This window comes from Aplysia californica, unplaced genomic scaffold, assembly GCF_000002075.1.
Source record: "Aplysia californica isolate F4 #8 unplaced genomic scaffold, AplCal3.0 scaffold00003, whole genome shotgun sequence".
In the NCBI taxonomy this organism is placed as follows: Eukaryota; Metazoa; Mollusca; class Gastropoda; order Aplysiida; family Aplysiidae; genus Aplysia; species Aplysia californica.
In genome coordinates this window covers 560,028-581,481 of record NW_004797273.1, presented here as the reverse complement: position 1 = coordinate 581,481, position 21,454 = coordinate 560,028, and the positions used below count along the sequence as shown (strand labels likewise).

Here is a 21,454-nt window from a genome sequence, read left to right as displayed (position 1 = left end):
GGGGGGATTGGGAGGGGTGGGCGGAGAAGAGACAGGTAATAGACAAGGGGACTAATAAACAGAAAGAGGGGGAGCAGATAACCAGAAAAGCATTTATTACCTGTTGCTGTAAGCGAAAGCATGAATAACACGTTGACCATAGACACAATTTAACAATCAACGTTTATATTGTATAAGGGTGGAAAAACAGACACAGTTTGATATCTAAACACCTGCACTCACATACTGCTCAGGCATAAAGATTTAAAAGCTTTTAGAAAGAGTTGCAGGGGATAAATTTATAAAAGATGATTATCTTTCCCCAAAATTAAACAATCATATAGAGGAAAAGGATATCCACCGCAATTCTCTCTGTTGGTTCCAATACATACACTCCACTGGCGATGTAAAATTGTAGTTTCCAGTAAGAAATAAAATCCAAAATACTCTGCATCTTGGAAACAGCCATTTTCTTTAATCAAAATAATAACTCGGAGTTTCACGTTATCCGCCTTTCTCGGCTTGCCAGTCCTTGGCGGTATGTGAATTCTTTTTAGTGGCAAGTTATTTTGTATGAACACCGATGGAAATCTGCTTGCAGCCTAAACAATAATCTACATACATTTGCGAAAGGGTTCATGCCTTTTAAAAGATTTTTAAATATACATACAAAATATAAATACACTTATTTATAATAAAGTGTTTATTATTCCTTCTTTTTTTAGAGGTAATAGCCATATACAATTATTGTATTCATTGTTAGATTTGTAAGCTATACTGCGCATGCGCTTTTTATTGTAATACTTGGTTCCGTTTTCGCGCTGAGAGGGGCTTTCTGTGCGAAGTGCGAAAGCAAGAAGCTCACGACGATCGAACTCCACACGTTGACGTTCTTTCACTTTCATGTGTTGTTTGTAGTACTATCTATGACTATTTCAGTCGTGTGATATTCTTCCCCTGGTCTGATGTGTAAGTATATATAAATCTCTTACGCTAAAATGAGTGTCCGTTTATATGGACCCTATTAGATCCTATGACTATGAGATCGAGGATTCTACGGCGATTTTGTTGTTTCGTTCGTTAAAGTCAAGAGTAGGGGGGTTTCAGAGGGGGCTTGCCCCCCTGACCTAATAAAAATATGGAGGTGGGGGGGTTCAGGGGGGGCATGCCCCCCTGAATTTTATCCTAATTTGATGTTTTGCAGTTAGGTTGCATCCCTGCTCTTTGTGTAGCCTAATTCAAATCGAAGTGGCTACGACAGGCTACGTACTTAGTTAAAAAACTTAGATAAAAAAAGTTAGATCTAAGTTTGGCCCTATCGATGCCTGTTAACTCTTATCCTGCATCTGTGCCCAGATGCGTATCTTATCAGCAACCAATTACGTCGGACGTGCCGGGCAGGCCGCCGGGGTCACTCAGTGTGTACTGTTCAACCTGTTGGTGTACAGCGCGCGCGCCGGGAAACGTGTGTTTTCGCCATGAATACCGCGGGAATGTGTTAACCAATGATGAAAATAACGCTCTATCCTTCATAGCTTTCTATTTATAAAGTGTTGAGCATTTGCCAAAAGGTGGGATACCTGGGTGTGACAAATGAGGTCCAAAATCAACTTTATGTAATAATTCTTTAATCACCCATATTATATATAGCCTAATGATTGCTCTTTCAGGCTCAGTAACTGCCAAAGCTGTATATGCAATGGTCTTGGTGTAATTTTGACTTGAATGACGGAAATAGCAAAAAGTTTGTTCATAACAATGATGACACAAATTAATGAATACTCAAAGTTCCTTTCTTCAGCTAGGCTGATGTTATATTTTGAGACGGAAGTGGCTATTCTCATCCGGGGTGAGAATAGAAATAATACGATCGACCTCTCACCCCGGATGAGACTTGCGACCGTAGGCTATTCTCACCCGGTTTGAAACAAGACCTGTTTTTCCTAATTTCGGAATACTTTCTATTGATGTAGATGATCAAATTAATAAAAGCCAAGAAAAAATTACGTTATAGCACAAAAGTAAGCTAATTTGATCGTCTTCAAAGAGGCTATGGCCCGGCTATTTCACTGTTCGAATCGAGCCGAACTACTACGCGGGTCGCCATTTTGTTTTGCCCGGAAGTTCTCGCAAGATCTACTCCTCCCCTCTCTCTCTGTCTCTTTCTGAATACTGTCTATCGTTGTGGACGATCAAATTGACCAAAACAAAGTTAAAAAATGATGTAAAAACACAAAAGTAAATTAATTTGGTTGTCTACAAAAATGCTACGGCTATTTAACTTTACGAATCGAGCCGAACTACGCGGGTCGCCATTTTGTTTTGACCGGAAGTTCTCGCGCTACTCCTCTCTCTCTCTTTCTCTCTCTCTCTCTCCACTGCCCACAGACAAAATTGTACGCTTTTAGTAGGCTACAGTTGTAATGGAACGTTTGTTATCACAGTGTAGAATTCTGTGGTTTAGGGTGAACGCAAAATTTGTTGGCCTAGATCTAGGCTATAACGGTGAACGCGCACCGGGTGAGAATAGCCAAAAGACTCGCCTGCACTATTCTCACCCCGGGTGAGAATAGAGGTGGCCTTTTGAGACATAGCAAATAACTTCCAAAAAAACATAGAATTGACAATTTATAAACGAAGTGGCTAGCCGTCCTTAAGTACGGCTAGCCTGGCAGTCTACCCGTACTTAAGTACGGCTAGACAAGAAGTCTAGCCGTACTTATCTTAGGCCCTATTTACATTAGAAAACAGGAGGTTTAAAATACATGCACTGTCATTAAGGAACCTGGTTTTGTCTCAAATACAAATAATTTAGGTACTGCACACTAAAAATGTATATTTACAATTCAGTAGGCCTATTTTTTGTAAATGGTCAGTCTAGCCATCATATAATTAAGAATAAGTACGGCTAGACTCACAGTCTAGCCGTACTTAAGTACGGCTAGACTGCCAGTCTAGCCGTCATTAAGTACGGCTAGCCTCTTCCATTTATAAAAATCTTTATTAATTTTGGATAAAATTACTTTTTTGTGTCATAATAGTTATGAACGAACAATAAGTGACCAAAATACTATCAATTATATCAAGTTTCATCGACTAGAATTGTCTAAAATAAGACTCTGGTCTAATTATAGTCAAGTGATAAATGAAAGACCTTTGAACAGCTATTTTTAAACGCAAACTGGTCTTAGGGCATATTATGCATAAATTTAAAGTTCGTTCATAACCATTATGACACACTGTTTTGTTCATATAAACCTATTATTTATGACAAATTTTACTTTTGGCCCCTAAAATTTACTTATATTGTTCTGTCTTTCACATAAAACGGTTTTCATTTATGAGGCTTTCCTTAAAATATGATAGATTCCTCTATGTAGGGAGAATTCAAAGTTTATTTCCTGAAAAACCCATAGAATATCTTTAAAATGGTTTGTTCATAACAATTATGACAAACTTCAATTTTGACCTAAAAATTTACTCATTTTGATCTGTCATTCATTTTTTAAAACTTTTATTAAATGAAACTCTCCTCATAATATGTATCTCTGTACATGTTTTTAAAGTTTGTTAACACTGAAAAGCCCTCAAAATATATAAAATGGACTATAAATAGTTCGTTCATAACCATTACTACAAAAGTATAATACTAATTAAAATCCACACCCATACACTAATGATAAAAATCAAAATATCAGAATGTATGCAAGGTTTATTCTGTCCTTTAGTTGGGTTAAAATTAAAAATGCATCCCAAAACAACTAAATTACATGGAATAAGGTTTCGTTCATAACTATTATGACAAATTTTACTTTGGGCCCAAAAAATTAACTTATTGTTCTGTCATTCACATAAAATTGTTTTAATTTATGAGACTCTCCTCAAAATAAGGTTATATGTTGGAAGAATTCAAAGTTTAATCACTGAAAAACCCTTAGAATACCTTTAATTGTTCGTTCATAACTATTATGACAAACTTCAGTTTTGACCTAAAAATTAAGGCTGATGATAGGAGACCGTACGCCCCAATAGTGCTTGGCGCTAGGGGACCGTACGCCCCAATAGTGCTTGGCGCTATGGGACCGTACGCCCTACCTGCGCTAAGCTGTCCCCGTGGTTTTATGCACCCCGCATAATTTAGCAAAATTTGATCGTTTTTTGCATAATTTTCTGATTATTTTTCTTTTTCATTCTTTGTTGAAATTAACAGAATCGCATAATTTCTCATTTTTGGGTTCAGTTTGCATAATTTCAGAATTTTGTTTTGTTCATAAAACCGCGGGGACAGGCTAAGGCTTGGTGTTAAGCGACCGTACGCAGATGTGCATGCATCTGGACTTTGCAAAAATACTACTAGAGGAAAACGGCCAGTTTAACGAAACTCATAACGTTAGGAGGAATACTAGCAGAGTGTTTAATTAAAATGTCTGAATACGATTGTGGGGTATCCAGTGGCGGTGGGCGAACCAGAATTTGAAATTTTCACTCGTCTGCACCCACGTTGTTGTTAAGTGTCAATCAAAAACATCAGAGAGAGAGAAAGAGAGAGAGACAGCTACATAGAGAAAGAGAGAGAGTGTGTGTGTGAAAAACAGACAGAAAGGAAGAGAGAAAGAAAGTAAGTAAGAAAGAGGGAGAGAGAAAGTGTGTGTGTGTGTGTGAGCGCGTGTGTGTGTGTGAGTGTGTAAGAGAGGGGGAGAGACAGAGAGAGAGGGTGTGTGTGTATGTGTGTGTGTGAAAAACAGACAGAAAGGGAGAGAGAAAGAAAGAAAGAAAGCAGGTAAGTAAGAAAGATGGGAGAGAGAGAGACAAAGTGTGTGTGTGTGAGAGAGAGAGAGAGATGGTGTGTGTGTGTGTGTGGAAGAACAGAAAGAAAGTAAGAAAGAGGGAGAGAGAGAGAATTTGACAAAGTGAGTGTGTGTGTGTGTGTGTGTGAGAGAGAGAGAGAGGGGGGGGGGGTGTGTGTGCGTGTGTATGTGACAGAGAGAGAGAGAAAGAGAGGGGTGTGTGTGCGTGTGTGAAAAACAGACAAAGGGAGTGAGAAAGAAAGTAAGAAAGGGCAGGAGAGAGAGAGAGGGAAATTTACTCATTTCTTCATGCAGAACACGCCGGTGGGCACACACTTAGTCTTGATTGCGCGCAAGACGCAAGATCAATTACTTACATTCAGTGACAATAACAATAACAAGAAAAGAAAGTGTTGCTATACTATGGATTTAATTTGTACTGTGAGAGAGAGCCCACTCTCTGCTCTAAATGCATATGGATATCACATCACTCCGAAAAAAAAGGGGCTCTTGTGGCCTAGAGTTGAAGGTGTCGGCATTCCATTCAAAGGTCTCTGGTTAGATTCCGGGTAGCGACCGAAAACTCTCTCTCTCTCTCTCTCTCTCACTCTCACTCTCTCTCTCCTTCTCTCTCTTTCTCTTTGATGTCTTTTATTGACACTTAACAACAACAACGTGAGAAAAATTCAAATTTTGGCACACCCATTGCCACTGTATACGATACCCCACAATCGTATTCAGACATTTTAAACATTCTTTGTAAGAACTCCTAACGCCAGGAGCTTCGTTAAACTGGCCGTTTTCCTCCAGTTTTTTTGCAAAGTCCAGATGCATGCACATCTGCGTACGGTCCCTTAACACTTAGCCTTAGCGCAGGTGGGGCGTACGGTCCCCTAGCGCCAAACACTATTGGGGCGTACGGTCCCCTAACAATAGCCAAAAATTAATATTTTGACCTGTCATTTACTTTAAAGTTTTATATTAAATGAAAGTTTCCTCATAATATGTATCTGTGTACATGTTTTTAATGTTTATCAACTATGGAAAGCCCTCAGAGTACAATATGTAGTTCGTTCATAACCATTACTACAAAAGTAAAATACTAATTAAAATCCAGACTCATACACTTATGATAAAAATCAAAATATCAGAATGTAAGCAAGGTCTAATACATCCTCAAGTTGGGTTAAAATTAAAAATACATCCCAAAACAACTGTAAATTACATGGAATACGATTTCGTTCATCATTATGACACACTGTCACGTTCATAACATGATGACAATCCATTATGACAAGCATATTTTTGCCTCTTCTTCGCTTGTCTTTTGAGGAGTCATCAGCACGATATTCTTCCATGTTCATTCCACCATGTAAAAGGATGTTGTGAAACAGTGGGAAGTCCCTCACATGATATTTTGCAGAAATATCATAAAGTGTTTGTTCATAACATCATATTGACAAACCTGGATTATCTCAATCAAAGTCATATATTTAAGTAAAACCATGCGATGGAGCGGAAAATTACCCTTCTGATGGATCAATGTCAAACCAATGTTTAATACCGGTCATTCCCCGGGATGATATGTTAACGATTTGGGTTTTCTAGACCTTGGAAAGTCTGATGATGTAATTATGACACGAGTTATGAACGAACTTATAAATTTTACTCAGCAATAACATCATTAATATAAAAAAATAAAACCCTTTTAATGGACACACGCTGTTATGATGGTGTATACAAACTATTTTCAATGTTTGAATGGACTACTGTTTGATAGTTTAAGATTAACAATATTCTGTATTTAACATACAATTACGTGTGCAACTCAGGATGAGTAAAAAATGCCCTATTTTTAGTACTATTATGATAATTATCTTTCTATGTAGAGATATAAGATGCACACATCAATCTACTTGCTCATGCAGCTTGACCAACTTATTTCCTTGCCATATGCATGCATAAAGTTTTCAGAAGAAAACATATTTTACTATGAGTAGTGGTTGATTTAAAAAGTCCTTAAGCAAACACCCCCACCTTTTGGCAAAAGCTCTGTTACAAACACATGAATAACCCCCTCTCACAAGCTGATAAAACATTACGAGTAGTTACGCCCATTTGAATAACCTTTCTGGGCGCTCTTGTTGTTATGAATGACCTGAGGTTCGAAAGGGGATAATTTAGGTCAATTTCCGAATGTTTTACACTCAAATTGTTCTTTGTACCTGCACAAGGGTATTCAAAACTATCAAACAAGTTCATTTTTTATCAGGTAGTATCATTTCATACAAAATCAAGCTCATTTGAAATATTTTGTATAGAAAAATGGAAGTCTTGTTTCCTGACTATCCTTTCGAGCTCCTCATGTCTAAGTGGGTCAATTTCTTCTATAATTTCATTGGACGAACGTCTAGAGCTATCAACTTGGCATGTTTTGAATGAGACGTATGCCTCGATTACGAACCAACGCAGGTGGTTCTAGAAGAAGGCCACAAACGCACACAAACTCAAGCAGACTTGACCTGCGTGAATGGGGATCCGACTCGGGGCCCGAATGACACGTAAGAGGATGCGCGCTGCGCGTGCGCTGAGCCAGGAGCTACACTGACTCGGGACCAGAATGCAGACGAGGTGCCGAAATAGGCTTATCGGGCTACATAAACCCGGCTCCCGCAGGGTGAGGGTTAAGTACACAGGTCTCATTAGATCTAGAATCTAGATATTAGATCTAGATCTAAATCTAGTAATTATTCAGGTTCAAATACATGCAAGTCAGTAAGGCACCTTTTGGTTTTGTCTAAAATACAAATACTAGGCATTGCAAACTAAAAATTTCATTTGCAATTCAGCCATCAATAGTACGGCTAGCCTGACAGTCTAGCCGTCCTTAAGTACGGCTAGCCTGGCTGTCTACCCGTACTTAAGTACGGCTAGACTACTTAGTCTAGCCGTACTTATCTTAGGCCCTATTAACATTAGAAAACAGGAGGTTTAAAATACATACACTGTCATTAAGGCACCTGGTTTCGTCTCAAATACAAATACTTTAGGTACTGCACACTAAAAATGTAGGCCTATTTTTGGTAAATGGTCAGTCTAGCCATCATATTAAGAATAAGTACGGCTAGACTGCCAGTCTAGCTGTCATTAAGTACGGCTAGCGTCTTCCAATTCAAATAGTATTTGGTCTTCAGGACTTCTGGATTTCTTCTCTGGATGTAAACAAATGGATCGTGAACTTTAACGAACGGAACTACAAGATCACCGATTTTACCTCTCCCCTAGCCTTAGCCCTATCATCAGTATCACTATACTACAAGATCTAGATCTATCACCCTTTCTGTTTCACAGCGGTCGCTCGTTACGGAGTTCCTCGCTATATAAACGGACACTAGGTCTAGATCTATATGGCATGGTAGTGTCAATTGCCACCGAGTGACGCGGTGGCAATTGACTTTTTGTCAATTGCCACAGAGTAAATTGGAGCTCTTTTGCGTTGGTGGGTAGATCTAGCATTGTGCTCGCTCGAGTGCTCCTTGGGCATGTCATACATTTTTCTAGCACTTCCCCCTGCTCTCTCTCTCTCTCTCTCTCTCTCTCTCTCTCTCTCTCTCTCTCTCTCTCTCTCTCACTCTCACTCTCACTCTCACACACAAACACACACACACTACCGGGCCTGGGCGCTGAAACTTCACCAAAGAGTTCCCCTACCGGGTCTGTATACTTAGGGAAGTGGCTATTCTCACCCGGGGTGAGAATAGAAATACGATCTACCTCTCACCCCGGGTGACTTGCCAGCGTAGGCTATTCTCACCTGGTGTGAAACAAGACCTGTTTTTCCTCATTTTGGAATACTGTCTATCGGTGTGGATGATCAAATTGATTTATAAGCCAAGAAAAAATTACGTTATAGCATAAACATAAGCTAATTTGATCGTCTTCAAAGATGCTATGGCTATTTCACTTTTCGAATCGAGCCGAACTACGCGGGTCACCATTTTGTTTTGCCCGCAAGTTCTCGCGCTACTCCTCTCTCTCTCTCTTTCTCTCTCCACTGCCCACAGACAAAATTGCACGCTTTTAGGCTAACACTAACAGTAGTAATAGATCTAGAACATTTGTTCACAGCACAGAATTCTATAATTCTGTTATCACAGTGTAAAATTCTGTGGTTCAGGGTGAACGCTTCACAGGTTGGCCTAGGCTACGGTGAACGCCCACCGGGTGAGAATAGCCAAACGGAGTGTCTACGTACATGGTAACCGGGCACGTAGCCTCAGTGTCTACGTACACGGTAACTGGGCACGTATGGTAGCCTCAGGGTCTACGTACACGGTAACCGGCAACCGGGCGCCACTCATTATCTACGAACACGGTAAGCGGGTATTTAGTTTCGTGGGGGGGGGGCTTCAGCTAGCTACATGGTAACTGCTTTGCTCCCTTCTTGACGTTGACATTAATTTTTCCTTTTTCACCGTGTAGTCTCAATGTCGCATACACGGTAACCGTGCCCGTAGCCTCAATATCTACGAACACTAACCGTGTACTTAGTTTCTGGGGGTGAGGGGGGGGAGCAGAAGGAGACTTGAGCTAGGTGCACGCATGGTAACTGCTTCGCTCCCTTCATGACGTTGACTTTTTTCCTTTTTCATCGTGTAGTCTCATTGTCACATTCATGGTAACCGGGCACGTAGCCTCAATATCTACGTATACAGCAACCGGGCGTGTAGTCTCAATGTCACATACACGGCAACCGGGCGCGTAGCCTCATTATCTACGAACACGGTAACCGGGTGCGTGTTTTGTTTCGGGGGGGCGCTTGAGCTAGGTGCACGGTAACTGCGTCGCTCCCTTCATTCATGACCTTGACCTTTTTCCTTTTTCACTTCGCTGTTTGTGTATTGTGAGCGGAATGTAAATCCAAAAATGACCCCAATCTACCCCCTGTCATCTTTCCCTAAGGGAGAGCAAACTGAAGTGACTTTGAAAATCTGCGAATCTGGAACAGAAAGCTAAAATATAGATGTTTACAAAACATGTAATCACGAGAGAGAGAGAGAGAACGAGACTCAGAAAACAGAGGGAGCGAAAGGAAGAGAGAGAGAGAGATCGAGTGAGAGAGAGAGAGAGAATTTTAAAAAGTATGCTCTTGATGAGGTCATACCTCTCTTAAAACAAAGGACAAAGAAACAAGGGGATCCTTGACTATCACCCATCCAATGAAACGCGGACCTTTTGGTTAAAAAACGCGGCCTACTAGGTATGAATATGACGGATCCCAATTCCGTACAGGGCTTGCACCAATGCATGCTTTTCCGTAGCAGGAAGCTCTAGTAATAATCAAAATTCTAAATACTAAAATTTGCTTCCAAGTTCAGTTTTTGTCATCCGATGTTGCCTTCAACCCCACCCCTCCCCCCGACTGTACCTTTTTAAAAAATCAATAATCCCCCTATTCCGGAGCCCTATACTTCGCGCAGCGCACACGTTGAATGAACTTTGGTGACCCCATGCGATCACTGATACTCACAACAATGTGACGTGAAAGTACAGGTTCACTGACCGGTCACGAGTCGAGCCCGACAAGACGCTTGTATAACTTTCTTTTTATTTCACAAGTGAAAGCACTGGACAATGATTTATTTTCCTGGCGACATAGCGTTTGTAATGCACAACCTGTATGTTACAAAAGTTGCGTTAATCAGACTGCTACCAGCACATTTCTGGGTGGTAAAGAAAGCGAAAGTAGATCGAGCTTCGGTGCCACGCATACACGTACGCTTGCCGCCAGAGTGCCCTGTTCATACCTTAAACTATCTTTTGTTTTCGAAAGAGTTAGCACTTGCAACAAAATAAGTTTATATATAAGTGCCGAAGATTAGAGATGTTAGTGTTACAAGAGAGTAACAAACACAAAAAGAAGGAAGAGAAAGATAAGGATGATAGATGTTGAATGGGAGAGAAGGAGCAGACCACACCAGAGCACCCACCAACCACCCATTAATACTATATTTACAAACACCACACTTACAATAACACACAAAAATACATAAACACAGAGAGAGAGAGGGGAGAGAGAGGGGAGAGAGAGAGAGGGACACACACACACACATCATGCATATGCACGTGTGAATAGCCTCTAAATATATTTAGTACTTAGCATGTTACACACACACAAATCACACAACATACACATTGGATAAAATGATATGAGGATAGCTTTATCGGTTGAGTTTGTTAGAAGTAGACTTTACTATGATTTTGTACATGTAGTTACATTATAAACAAAAATCTCCATAGCCTCACAACGATCTATTCTCTCTGTCTCTAAGCACACACAAATCACACAACATACACATTGGATAAAACAATATGAAAGTATATTGGGGGAGTGGGGAGATTCCATTATGACAGGTTTCCATCAAGGCAGGTTCAACTGTATTTCCTTTTAGTCATGGTGCTGCTCAAGATGTGGGGGGAAAAGTGTCTTTAATGTTTTTTTTGTTTTGTTTTTTTCTTTGTGCAGCTCAGGATGTGAGAGAACCATGATAAACCTGCATGGCTGACACTCAGAAAGTGTTTATGTGCTGATTTGATGCAAGTAGCATTCCATTCAACGAGCAGACGTTTTTGCTCGTGATTTGATTCCTCTGACTTCTTGTCACACCGCTAGTCTCTGCTTGTAGCAACTCTGAGGGATCCAGTTCACTATGGATAACCAGTACCCTTCATTTGGTTCTGGTTTGACACCACAACCACAGTCAATACAGGTTTGTTCAGAATTTGTGAACTCCACACAGATTTAAATACCATCTTTGTGAGTAGTTGGCGGATACTCTGATGTGATTTGCTTTCTCCTCTTCCCTTAGTAACACCCCTTATCCTCAGCATTATATGACGTAATTGTGTTTCATGTGCTGTAAAATGCCTACTAAAACAATGAAAGACCATCTTTTGTTTTTCATAATATTGTCCTGATATGATGTCAATTTCCAGCTGAGTCAGCCCGTGGCTGTTAAATTTTCTATTAGAATCTACCCTTAAAAAATTTTTAATACTACCACTGCGCTCTACTTTCATGAAATGATTATTAAATTATCATTTTATTTTGTTAAAAATCTACTAAGTTATGTATTCTTAGCAATTCAACGTCTGTTCTGTAAGTGGAAATATATATTGAAGTATTTAAAGTCAGATTATAGTTATGTTGTTTTTAACAGTTTTTCATTTTTCATTTTGACTCACGACTTTTTTGTTTCTAGAGCCCTCTGCTGTCTCCAGGCATGGGGTTCAACCCTGTGCTGCCCCCGTCCACGGCTAGTCTCTACCCTGGCACCCCAAATCCAGTGGGGGGACCCATGACTCCATTTTCTCCAGCTACACCAGCTTCAGAAGGTTCCGGAATCTGTCCAACACTTCAGTATGTGTAGTTTTATTGTGTCTGTGCCTGCAGACTAATTTGTGCGGGTGTCTCAATTTTTTTTTCTAGAGAGAGGTTAATGTACAAAATGCCCAATTGATGAAATAACATTTTGATTGAGTACAATTTACAATGATGCCTGTCTTCCTAATATAAGAGACAACAGCAGGTGAATTCCTTGCAGTAACTTAAGCATGGAATTATGTGATATTTAGTGTAATGTCTTCAATGGTGTTTCTTTTTAGTTAAAGGTTATGATGGAGTGGATGAGTGCCTGAGTCTTAGTAAACTCTTAGACTGATCAACAAGGTATAAGGCTAGACTTTTTTCTGGGGAGGGGTCCCTCTAAATATGAAACAAAAAAACAGCTTTCAAGGTGGGAGTTAATGGGGGGGGAGGGGGGTTCAACCTGCTTAAAGTGTTTAAAGCCTGAAGTTCATTGTTTTTAATTACAAATGATGAGCACTGTGTTTTTAAAGCGAGATGTTTTTGTTTGTCAGGGCAAAAAAGTTACAAAGCTATGTGTTAAGTGAAAGGAAGAGATGAAAAGCTAAAGAATTTTTCTGTTCTGATTTCATTACTGAGGTTTTTTTTTATGTTTCAGAAATATTGTATGTACAGTTAGCTTAGCCACCAAACTAGATCTCAAAACTATTGCTCTTCGGGCAAGAAATGCAGAGTACAACCCAAAACGTTTTGCTGCTGTCATCATGAGGATCAGGGAGCCCCGAACTACAGCTCTCATCTTCAGCTCAGGAAAAATGGTGTGCACAGGAGCCAAAAGGTCTGTATTGTTATTCATTTTTAGTCAAGGGATTCAATAGGTTGCTTCTACTTTCCTTAAGATATTTGTTAAGCAGCTATTTGAGGTTTTCTTTTCTTTTTTTTTTCCCGCTTCCTTTACACTGTAATGTGATATGATGACTAAGTTCTTACAGATGTCTCACTGTTAAAGCTACTAAGCTAGTGTCCTCTCCGAGTAATCTCAAGAACAAGGATGGTTCATAAAACTCCTCCATGATAGTGATTGTGAACAAGTCTTCAATTTCACTATGTCCTGCCAACTGTTATGGGTTAGTAAAATCAGGAATAAGAGCTTTTCAAAATGTTGATGAAAGTCCCACTGATGAGTTATTCCATGGATTTTAATGTTCTGCGAACAAGTGCATTTTCCTCTTGTTTTTCAGAAGCGCTAGTTTTATAAGAAAAATGTTATCCCCATATGCCTTCTGTAGATTTCTTTCTTTCCGCTAATTTACCTAAAAATTGGTATATTAAGCGGGTGGGTTGGAGGGCGTCAGGTTGTAGTAGGTAGCGTAAACACGGCCTCGCGGGCACTCGCGGCCTTCGGACCGCGTGAAATCGGGGTAATTCCAATCGCTGTTTCTTTGCTCTTTCGCTATAAAACACCAAATGCCCTACACCTTGTAAAAGTTCAGCTTTTCCTCGTTACAATGGTGTAAGTTGTTTATATTTCCGATTATTAGGAGCTGGAGAATCGCCGACGAAAGCGAAGCCCCTCGCGGTCGGAATGCGTGGTCGGCCAGTTCAAAAATTGACACGTGTGCATTCAAATGCTTCGCGGAACGAGCGATGATTAAATAATTAAATACCGTCTTTTCATTGGCGGAGAACTGTAGAGCTCTAAACGGGCTTTCCCGTGATATTTATTTGGCCTTTGGCGTTTAAATAGAAAGCTTTTAAAAATGCTGTCAAAATGTTTAAAGATCACTTTTTACACCAAATGTGTAAAATACTGGCTTAAAAAAGGTATTAATGAAAAGATCAGTTTATGTTCTATTAGAATAAAGTAATTTATTTGGAATTATTTTACATCAATCCTTCCGCGAGACTCGGAAAGTATGTGACCCAGCACGCGGGGTACATATCAGTTAACTACAGTATAGCTCGCCGCGGGGGCCGGTGCAGCGCCGGCCGGGTCAACGCTCGGTGTTTTTGTCGAAATAACGACAGATCATCGTGTTTGAAGTGATAAAATACTGATTTGTAATGATCTCACAGTCTTGAAAAAAATTAGGCTCCATATATTTGTTATAGTGATTGTACTCTGTTAATGTGGAGATGTTTAGTGCACTTGATACTCTTTTATTGTCTGTCAAACATATGGTTGCAACCAGTGACTGACTTTAACAAATTTAATCACATTTTAAACAACTACTATTTTCTTTAAAATTGACTGAGAGGTTAAATAATGGTACCAAAATGCTCAGTGGGTATAGGCCTTTCAAATGGAACAGATAAATTTGACATACAGCTACTTTGAAAATTTAATTTCTGGTACCTAGTTGTAGATCATATTTCTTTACTTTCCCTCTGTTTTTTCTGTCTCTTATTTTTTCCCAGCACTAAATGACCATTATTGTGTTGATGTACTTCTCTTTACACAAACAAACAAATGTGTTGTAATAGTTTTTTCGTTACTTTTTTCATTAGAGATGTGTGAAAAAGTTTTATAAATAGGCTGTTGTTATTTGCACAGGGTGTGTGAATACTATGGAATTGTATTCGCACAGGGTGCGCAAATACTATGAAATTTTATTCGCACAGAGTGTGTGAATACTGTGTGAATATTGTGAAATTTTATTCGCACAGGGTGTGTGAATACTATGAAATGTTATTCGCATAGGGTGTGTGAATACTATGAAATTATATTCGCACAGGGTGTGTGAATACTACAAAATATTATTGACACAGGGCGTTTCAAAAGAAGGATGGAAATTATCTAGATCAAGCATTTCCTCATTTTTCCTTTTTTTCATCCTCTTTCGCGTAGGGACAAAGATCATGGCATAGATCTAGATCTTAATTGTGCAATGCGATACAACCCCCCCCCCCCCCCCCCAACTCAAATTTGAATTCAAGTTGTATATTGTGTCAATGATAATGGCTCAAATCTCTCTTTCTTTTTTTTTTCTGTTTTCCTTGTGCTAGAGAGAGAGAGAGGAGAGAGTGCATGCTTACTTTAACCCTAAATCTGAAACAAGTTATACTAGGTCTAGTGTCCAGTTGTTTTAACATAAATTAAAGCCTTTGCCAAAAGGTGGGATACCCGGGTGTGACAAACGAGGTCCAAAATCAATGTAGGCTCGACCCTGTGCAAATAAAATTATTTCTTATGCGCACACCCGGTGTGAATAAAATGAAATCTTATGCGCACACCCGGTGTGAATAATCACTTCCTTATCTATAAGCCTCTGCTGTGTGAAAGTTTTATCATTAAGCCTGCTGCGTGAAAAAAAGTTTTATCTATAAGACTGCCATGTGAAAGTTTTATCCATTTGAAGCCAGTTGTTTTTGTGTTCCTGCAGGTCCGTTTCCGGCTTAGGCTTTTGATTGATTGTGCTAAAAGAGGGACGTACAGGTTTTTAGACTAATTGCCTCCCTGAGATGGATATGGGGTAACATTTATTTTTCTTTTCAGTGAGGAGAGTGCAAAACTTGCAGCCAGAAAATATGCCAGGATTGTTCAAAAGCTAGGATTTCCGGTATGTAAATTTGTTGTTTCTTTATCAACCGCTCAGAGGGAGGTTTTGGTTGTCCTGTTATGTTAATGTTGGTAAAAGTGCATTTCATCAGGTGTGTAAATTATTAGACTCAGCTGACTCCCTCTAACTCTGTTGGGATGCGGATTTCGTTCAAGATCTAGATCTATTCCTATTCACTTGTTCTACCTGGTCTAGATTTATCTAGATTGCTATATGGAGGATTCATATTCCAATTCTATTGCGTTATTGTATAAAACCAATTTTGGGTTTTTTGTTGTTGTTGTTGTTGGTTTTTTTTAACTTTTGCTGGCTTTTTTACATTTCTGAAGGGCCATTGCTGGTTCTTTTTTGGGGGGCTGATGCCCCTATCGTGTAGATCTAGATCTAACTCTACAAGTGCTGCTATTTTATGACACCCACAGAAGCTCTTCTGAGGGGAATGGACTGGGGGGGGGGGCAGGTTTGTGTGGTGGGTGCAACATTTTCAATCTGGTTGAGGCACACATGCAGGTCTAGGCTATGATGTTTACTTCTCATTCAATAGGTCTCGGGTTCGAATCTGATATTGACGGAAAATTTTCTTCTCTAAAATGTTCTCCTTTCATTTCGTTTCCTGCTCTCTAACAATGTTCTATCATCTGTTTTCGTCTCCACTTTCTGCCCCCACCCCCTCACCTCCTTTGCCCCCTCCTCTAGGCTCCTGACTTTTTCTGCTGCCTTTCTACTGCTCCTTGTTACTGCTGTCTTTCAGCTACACCCCTGATCTTATGACGGGTAAGATCTAACACCTAGCTTTCTTGGATAAGGGCGAAAAATCTCGGAGGTCCCATGTGCAAGTTGCGTACCTTGAAGATCCCTGGTGATTCAAAATTTCCTACCAACTGAAACTGTTCAATGTGTCCCACTCGCTCATATGACCTCATGCATTTGCATGCACCGTTAAACACAAGACTTGCAGATATTTATTTTTTTTAAGTGATTCAGTTATTTGTCCTATGCATGAACCCTCCTTTGTTTTGATGAATAGTGACAACGTGCACTGTTATAGTACGCCAATTGAACAAGGCTGTGGTATGAAAGTGAACTTCTTTTTTTTAACCGTCATTGTTTTACAGGCGAAGTTTCTTGACTTTAAAATACAGAACATGGTCGGAAGCTGTGATGTGCGATTCCCGATCCGACTTGAGGGCCTGGTTTTAACACACGCTCAGTTCTCCAGGTAAGCTGTAGCTTTGACAGGGAGTGAGTCTGCTGTAGGCTTAGAGCTGTTAGCTCCCTTTGTTGGATCATATCTGTTTGGGCATGTGTCCTCCATCTGTTGTTGGATATCTTAATAACATAATATTATCAGTCAAGGGATTTTTTTAATTCAGGAGGCAAGACCTCCGGTTTTGGCAATAAGTTTGGGGTAAAGCAGACAGGTCAGACTGACTTCTTTTTTTTAAAATCCCCAATGGTTGAAAAGGGATAAAATACAGTCCACCATGTTTATTCAATCATTTGCTAAAATTTTATCTTCTGATTACCTGCTTGTTTAGAAGTAACTTAATTCAAATCAATTTAATCAGGAAATATTTCATTTGTGTACAAGCCAGTTTGAAAAGTGAAAATGTTTAGGTTATATGATGGATGCATGGATTCCTGGATCATTTTGACTTACTGTCTAAAGAGGTACTTTCAGATAAAATTTTGTTGGATGAACAAAAATAGCATCAGTACAGACGCTATGCATTTTAAAATGAGTGAATTTTTTTGGTAGGCACACAAACACTAGCAGACGTATGCACACACACTTGCCCCACTATACTTGCTCAAATAGATATATTATGGGATCTAGGGCAAAGTGGTCATGCAGGGTAATGGATCATGATGTACAGTTGCATAACCCACTGGAAAATGAAGGTGCTCATAAATTTTATTGGGAGAAATATGGAAGAGACCAATAGTTGTGTATGTTCTCGGACTTCCTAAGAATAAATACCCCACCCACCCCTCCCCCCTGTAGAGTCAAACTCATCTTTTGCATGCAAGCACGAAGTGCCTTAAATTTACACCATATACGCCAGTGTAAAAGTCTTCACATCGTGAGAGAGAAGATGTGTGGTAAATTTGACATCAGTATGTAGATGTAATATAGCTAAACTTTCAAGATGTGTTCACACTTATTGTCTATAAACAGATTTTGTCCCTCTCTTTTTTCTTCTTACTGAATGGACATTGCAGTGGCTTTTTTTTTTCAGCTATGAACCTGAGCTTTTCCCAGGCCTTATATATCGGATGGTAAAGCCGAGAATTGTTCTACTTATCTTTGTCTCGGGCAAGGTCGTGCTCACAGGTGAGTTCATTATTGCTATAGGATGAGAAGAGATACAAATTAAGACTTTTGACAGGCTTGCCAACTGTTCCGAATTTTCTGGGGGGCCGTCCTGAATTAATCACACTCTACAGTGAAGCTGGGATTCAGTGAAAGGAGGATTCCCAGTTTTTTCGTTTATTAAAATCAACAATATCTTGCGTATAATGAAGTTGTAAATTTAAAGCAAATTCAGGTTCAATGAAGTTGCCTGCAGGGTGATGGGCCCCCTCTGGTATGCAGGTGAACGACTACATGCATTGTGTTATTACTTGTTCCGCTGTACTACCTTGCTATTTGTCAACTTTATTGCATTTTGTACCTTGTTTGTATTTGTAATTGTTTGATCGCTTTCATTTTTGAATGGCTTATTATGTCAGCTTTGAGAAAGGATATGGTTTTATATTACTTTTATTATCTGTTAAGCTGTAAATTGTCATTTTCAGTAGCACATGTATATATATAGCTCAACTGATACCCATGCCAGACCCCCAGGTTTACAACCGATCGGTTTTGGTGATAGGTTACTTCCGGTAAGACTGTGCTACCAGGGTTAAACATGCATTTAATACAAGAAGACTAAATACAAAGAAATGGGTTGCTTTTAGAACTCAATGCAAATTCTTGTTTTATTATCTTGAAGCAAGTTTTCAAAGGCCATTGTTTTGTTTGATTTTTAAAAATATTTTTCTAATAATTAACCTTTTTGTTTGATACTTTTATGCAGGTGCCAAAGTGAGGACCGAAATCTACGAAGCTTTTGAGAACATCTATCCAATTCTGAAAGGTTTTCGGAAACATTGACACTTGTATATTTGTTCATTTTGTATATATTGTGGTTGGTTGATTGTGTGAGTGTGCATGCTTTTCTAATCTGAAATGAGAGAGGCAAGTTTGAAAGTGTAAATAGTTTGTGAGTGAAAGTTATTTGGAGTAACCCACCCCCACCTCAATGGCAGGTGGTGCAGACCCATCTGTGTAAAATTGAATATATAGGCCTGATAGTTTCTTACACGTCAGGATTTTCCCATAAGTAATTATAGAAGAATTCTCATTCGACTAATTGTTTGCTGATATTTTCTAGTTTCTGCCTACATTTTAAAGTTTTGCTAGAAGGGCAAATTTTTGTCATTTGAACTGATGCTTTTTCCCCCCCATGTAACTCACTCGCTGCCGGCACCTTTGCTCAGACCAAGTCGCTGCCTGCCAGCTTTTTTTTTTAACCTTTTTCAAAATCCGGTTTCTCTGTACCTATTTATGTTAGATAAAAATTTATGAAAATTGGCCAGTTTCAGTAAGAAATATTGAGCTTTACAGAACAGAAAGAATTTTGACTCGATATTGTTTTGTTCATGGCTATAGCTTTTCAAAAAAACGACAAACTAGTCAGTACAATATTTTGTTGTTTTTGTGAGAGTGAGGCTGTTTATGTTCTAAAATGCACACAGAAATTTATAACAAAGCAAAGAAAACTAAATTGATAAGTTTATGATGACTTTGGCTAGATGCTTGAATCATTAGTCATCGTACTAGTATTAGCGCTAGCTTAGCCCACTGCTGACAGTAGTGACAGATGATCTGTCTCTTTTTCTCATCTCATACTGCCATCACACTACCATTATTTTGAACTTCATCATATGAATCAGAGTTCATTGATGGATTCAGAATCTCTAAAATCACGAGCTATTTTTAATTCATATCGGAATGAGCATCGCGTTAGCCTTTGGTCGACTCCGGCAGCCCGACATTCAAAACAAAACCCAGAAATAGGCAGAACTTCCCAGGAAGTTATTCTAATAAAGAAGTGTCTACGTACTCCCCGATTGGGGTCTACGTAGTCATGGTGTCTAGGTGGACCCCAAAAATGTTGGATTGTGATTGGCTCGCTGAGCGAGCGGTAGTTTACATTGGTTACAATGCAAGGCTACTGATCATCTCGGGCGGTGTGTCGATCTAGTGTTACTATAATTTATTTATTTTAGCCCAGAGAGAGAGTGTTTAATGAATAAACGTATCTAGATCTAGAATCTAGATGTAGATTTTGTTGTGCACCCAGCCAAGAGTGTGCAGTTCGGAAAGTAGATGATCTAAATCTAGTGGTGGCCTGGTGGGCGAATGACAGAAGAGCGACTCTTGACTACTCGCCTGTGAATTGGCGGAGACACACTAGGCCTATCATGCAACTTGATTCACGGGTCTACTATCATAATTATCAACAGTAGGCCTACTTGCTTCTGTAGGCCTGGAGTCTACTAGTTTCAAACGGCTTCTTTTTCGGTGCACGGTTTCGGCACTCCTGTACAGTTGTGGTCCCGTTTGTTTACATGACGGCCATTGTGGGAGTGAATCTAGATCTAGATCTCGATCTAGATTCTAGGTCTAGATCTAGATCTAGAATCTAACTCTAGACCGAACTGCACACTCTTGGCTGGGTGCACAACAAAATCTAGAATCTAGGTCTAACATTTATTCATTAAATACTCTCTCTCTCTCTCTCTCTCTCTCTCTCTCTCTCTCTCTCTCTCTCTCTCTCTCTCCTAAAATAAATTAATTATAGTTACACAAGATAAATCCAATCACTACCCGAGATAATCAGTAAGTAGGCCTACTAGCAGCCTTGCATTGTAATCAATGTAAACTACCGCTCGCTCAGGGAGCCAATCACACACTAAATACCAGATTATGTGGTGCCACCACTTAACTCCAGGGCGCTCAACCAGATAGTATGACAGATGTTGATCGTGGAGGTCAACACTGAACATCCCAGAGTTGTAAGTCAGAAAAAGGACTGGAATCCGGACTTCGGCAGGGCCAGCTTTTGTTCCCCTCTGAACAGATGTCATTTCTGGATTGCAGTTTGTGGAGAGGACATTGACCTGCAGGGTTCTTGCAGCCTCCTTGAATTCAAAGAAAAATCTACTTGAATTTCACCGGAGAAGACATAAACATTTCAAAAACTGCATGAATTTCTTTTCCCAAATCTCCTTGAATTTTAAAATTTTCTCCTTGAAACCTTGTAATCTGGAATTTGATGGGGAGTTCATGGCAGGAACCTTGAGAGCAGGCTCACAAATGTAAACCAAACAAGGCGTACGTGTTACGATTTCTTTACTTTCTTGACAAAAAAGTTGGGGGGCTAGGCTTTCCTTGTTTTCTTTATATTGAAGAGCAACCATTCCTGTTTCTTTTCAGTGAGAACCCAAAGCATACTGCCAACAGGTTTTAGTTAAGATCACGTTAGTACACACAATGATGATTCATACCTCATTCTGTCGCATAAACAGGTACTCGTGCTATGGCATTCCATCTGATTGGGCAGATACGCTAATACTGCATTCCATCTCATTAGGCAGGATAGGGTTAAAAGAGTTGTGCTGGACCATCTGGTCGGCCCTGTCGACAGCTCCCA

At 39.6% G+C, this 21,454-nt stretch overlaps 1 protein-coding gene across 1 annotated transcript; it reads left to right on the top strand.

The window, feature by feature from the left end:
- Nucleotides 1-772: 772 nt before the first annotated feature.
- LOC101858315 (TATA-box-binding protein) lies at nt 773-19,517 on the top strand. Its single transcript, XM_005089094.3, has 8 exons — nt 773-948; nt 11,293-11,536; nt 12,029-12,186; nt 12,791-12,970; nt 15,629-15,692; nt 16,808-16,911; nt 17,933-18,027; nt 18,773-19,517. The coding sequence occupies exons 2-8, from the start codon at nt 11,477-11,479 to the stop codon at nt 18,847-18,849; spliced, it is 738 nt and encodes a 245-aa protein (XP_005089151.1). The 5' UTR covers nt 773-948; nt 11,293-11,476; the 3' UTR covers nt 18,850-19,517.
- The last annotated feature ends 1,937 nt before the right edge of the window (nt 19,518-21,454 follow it).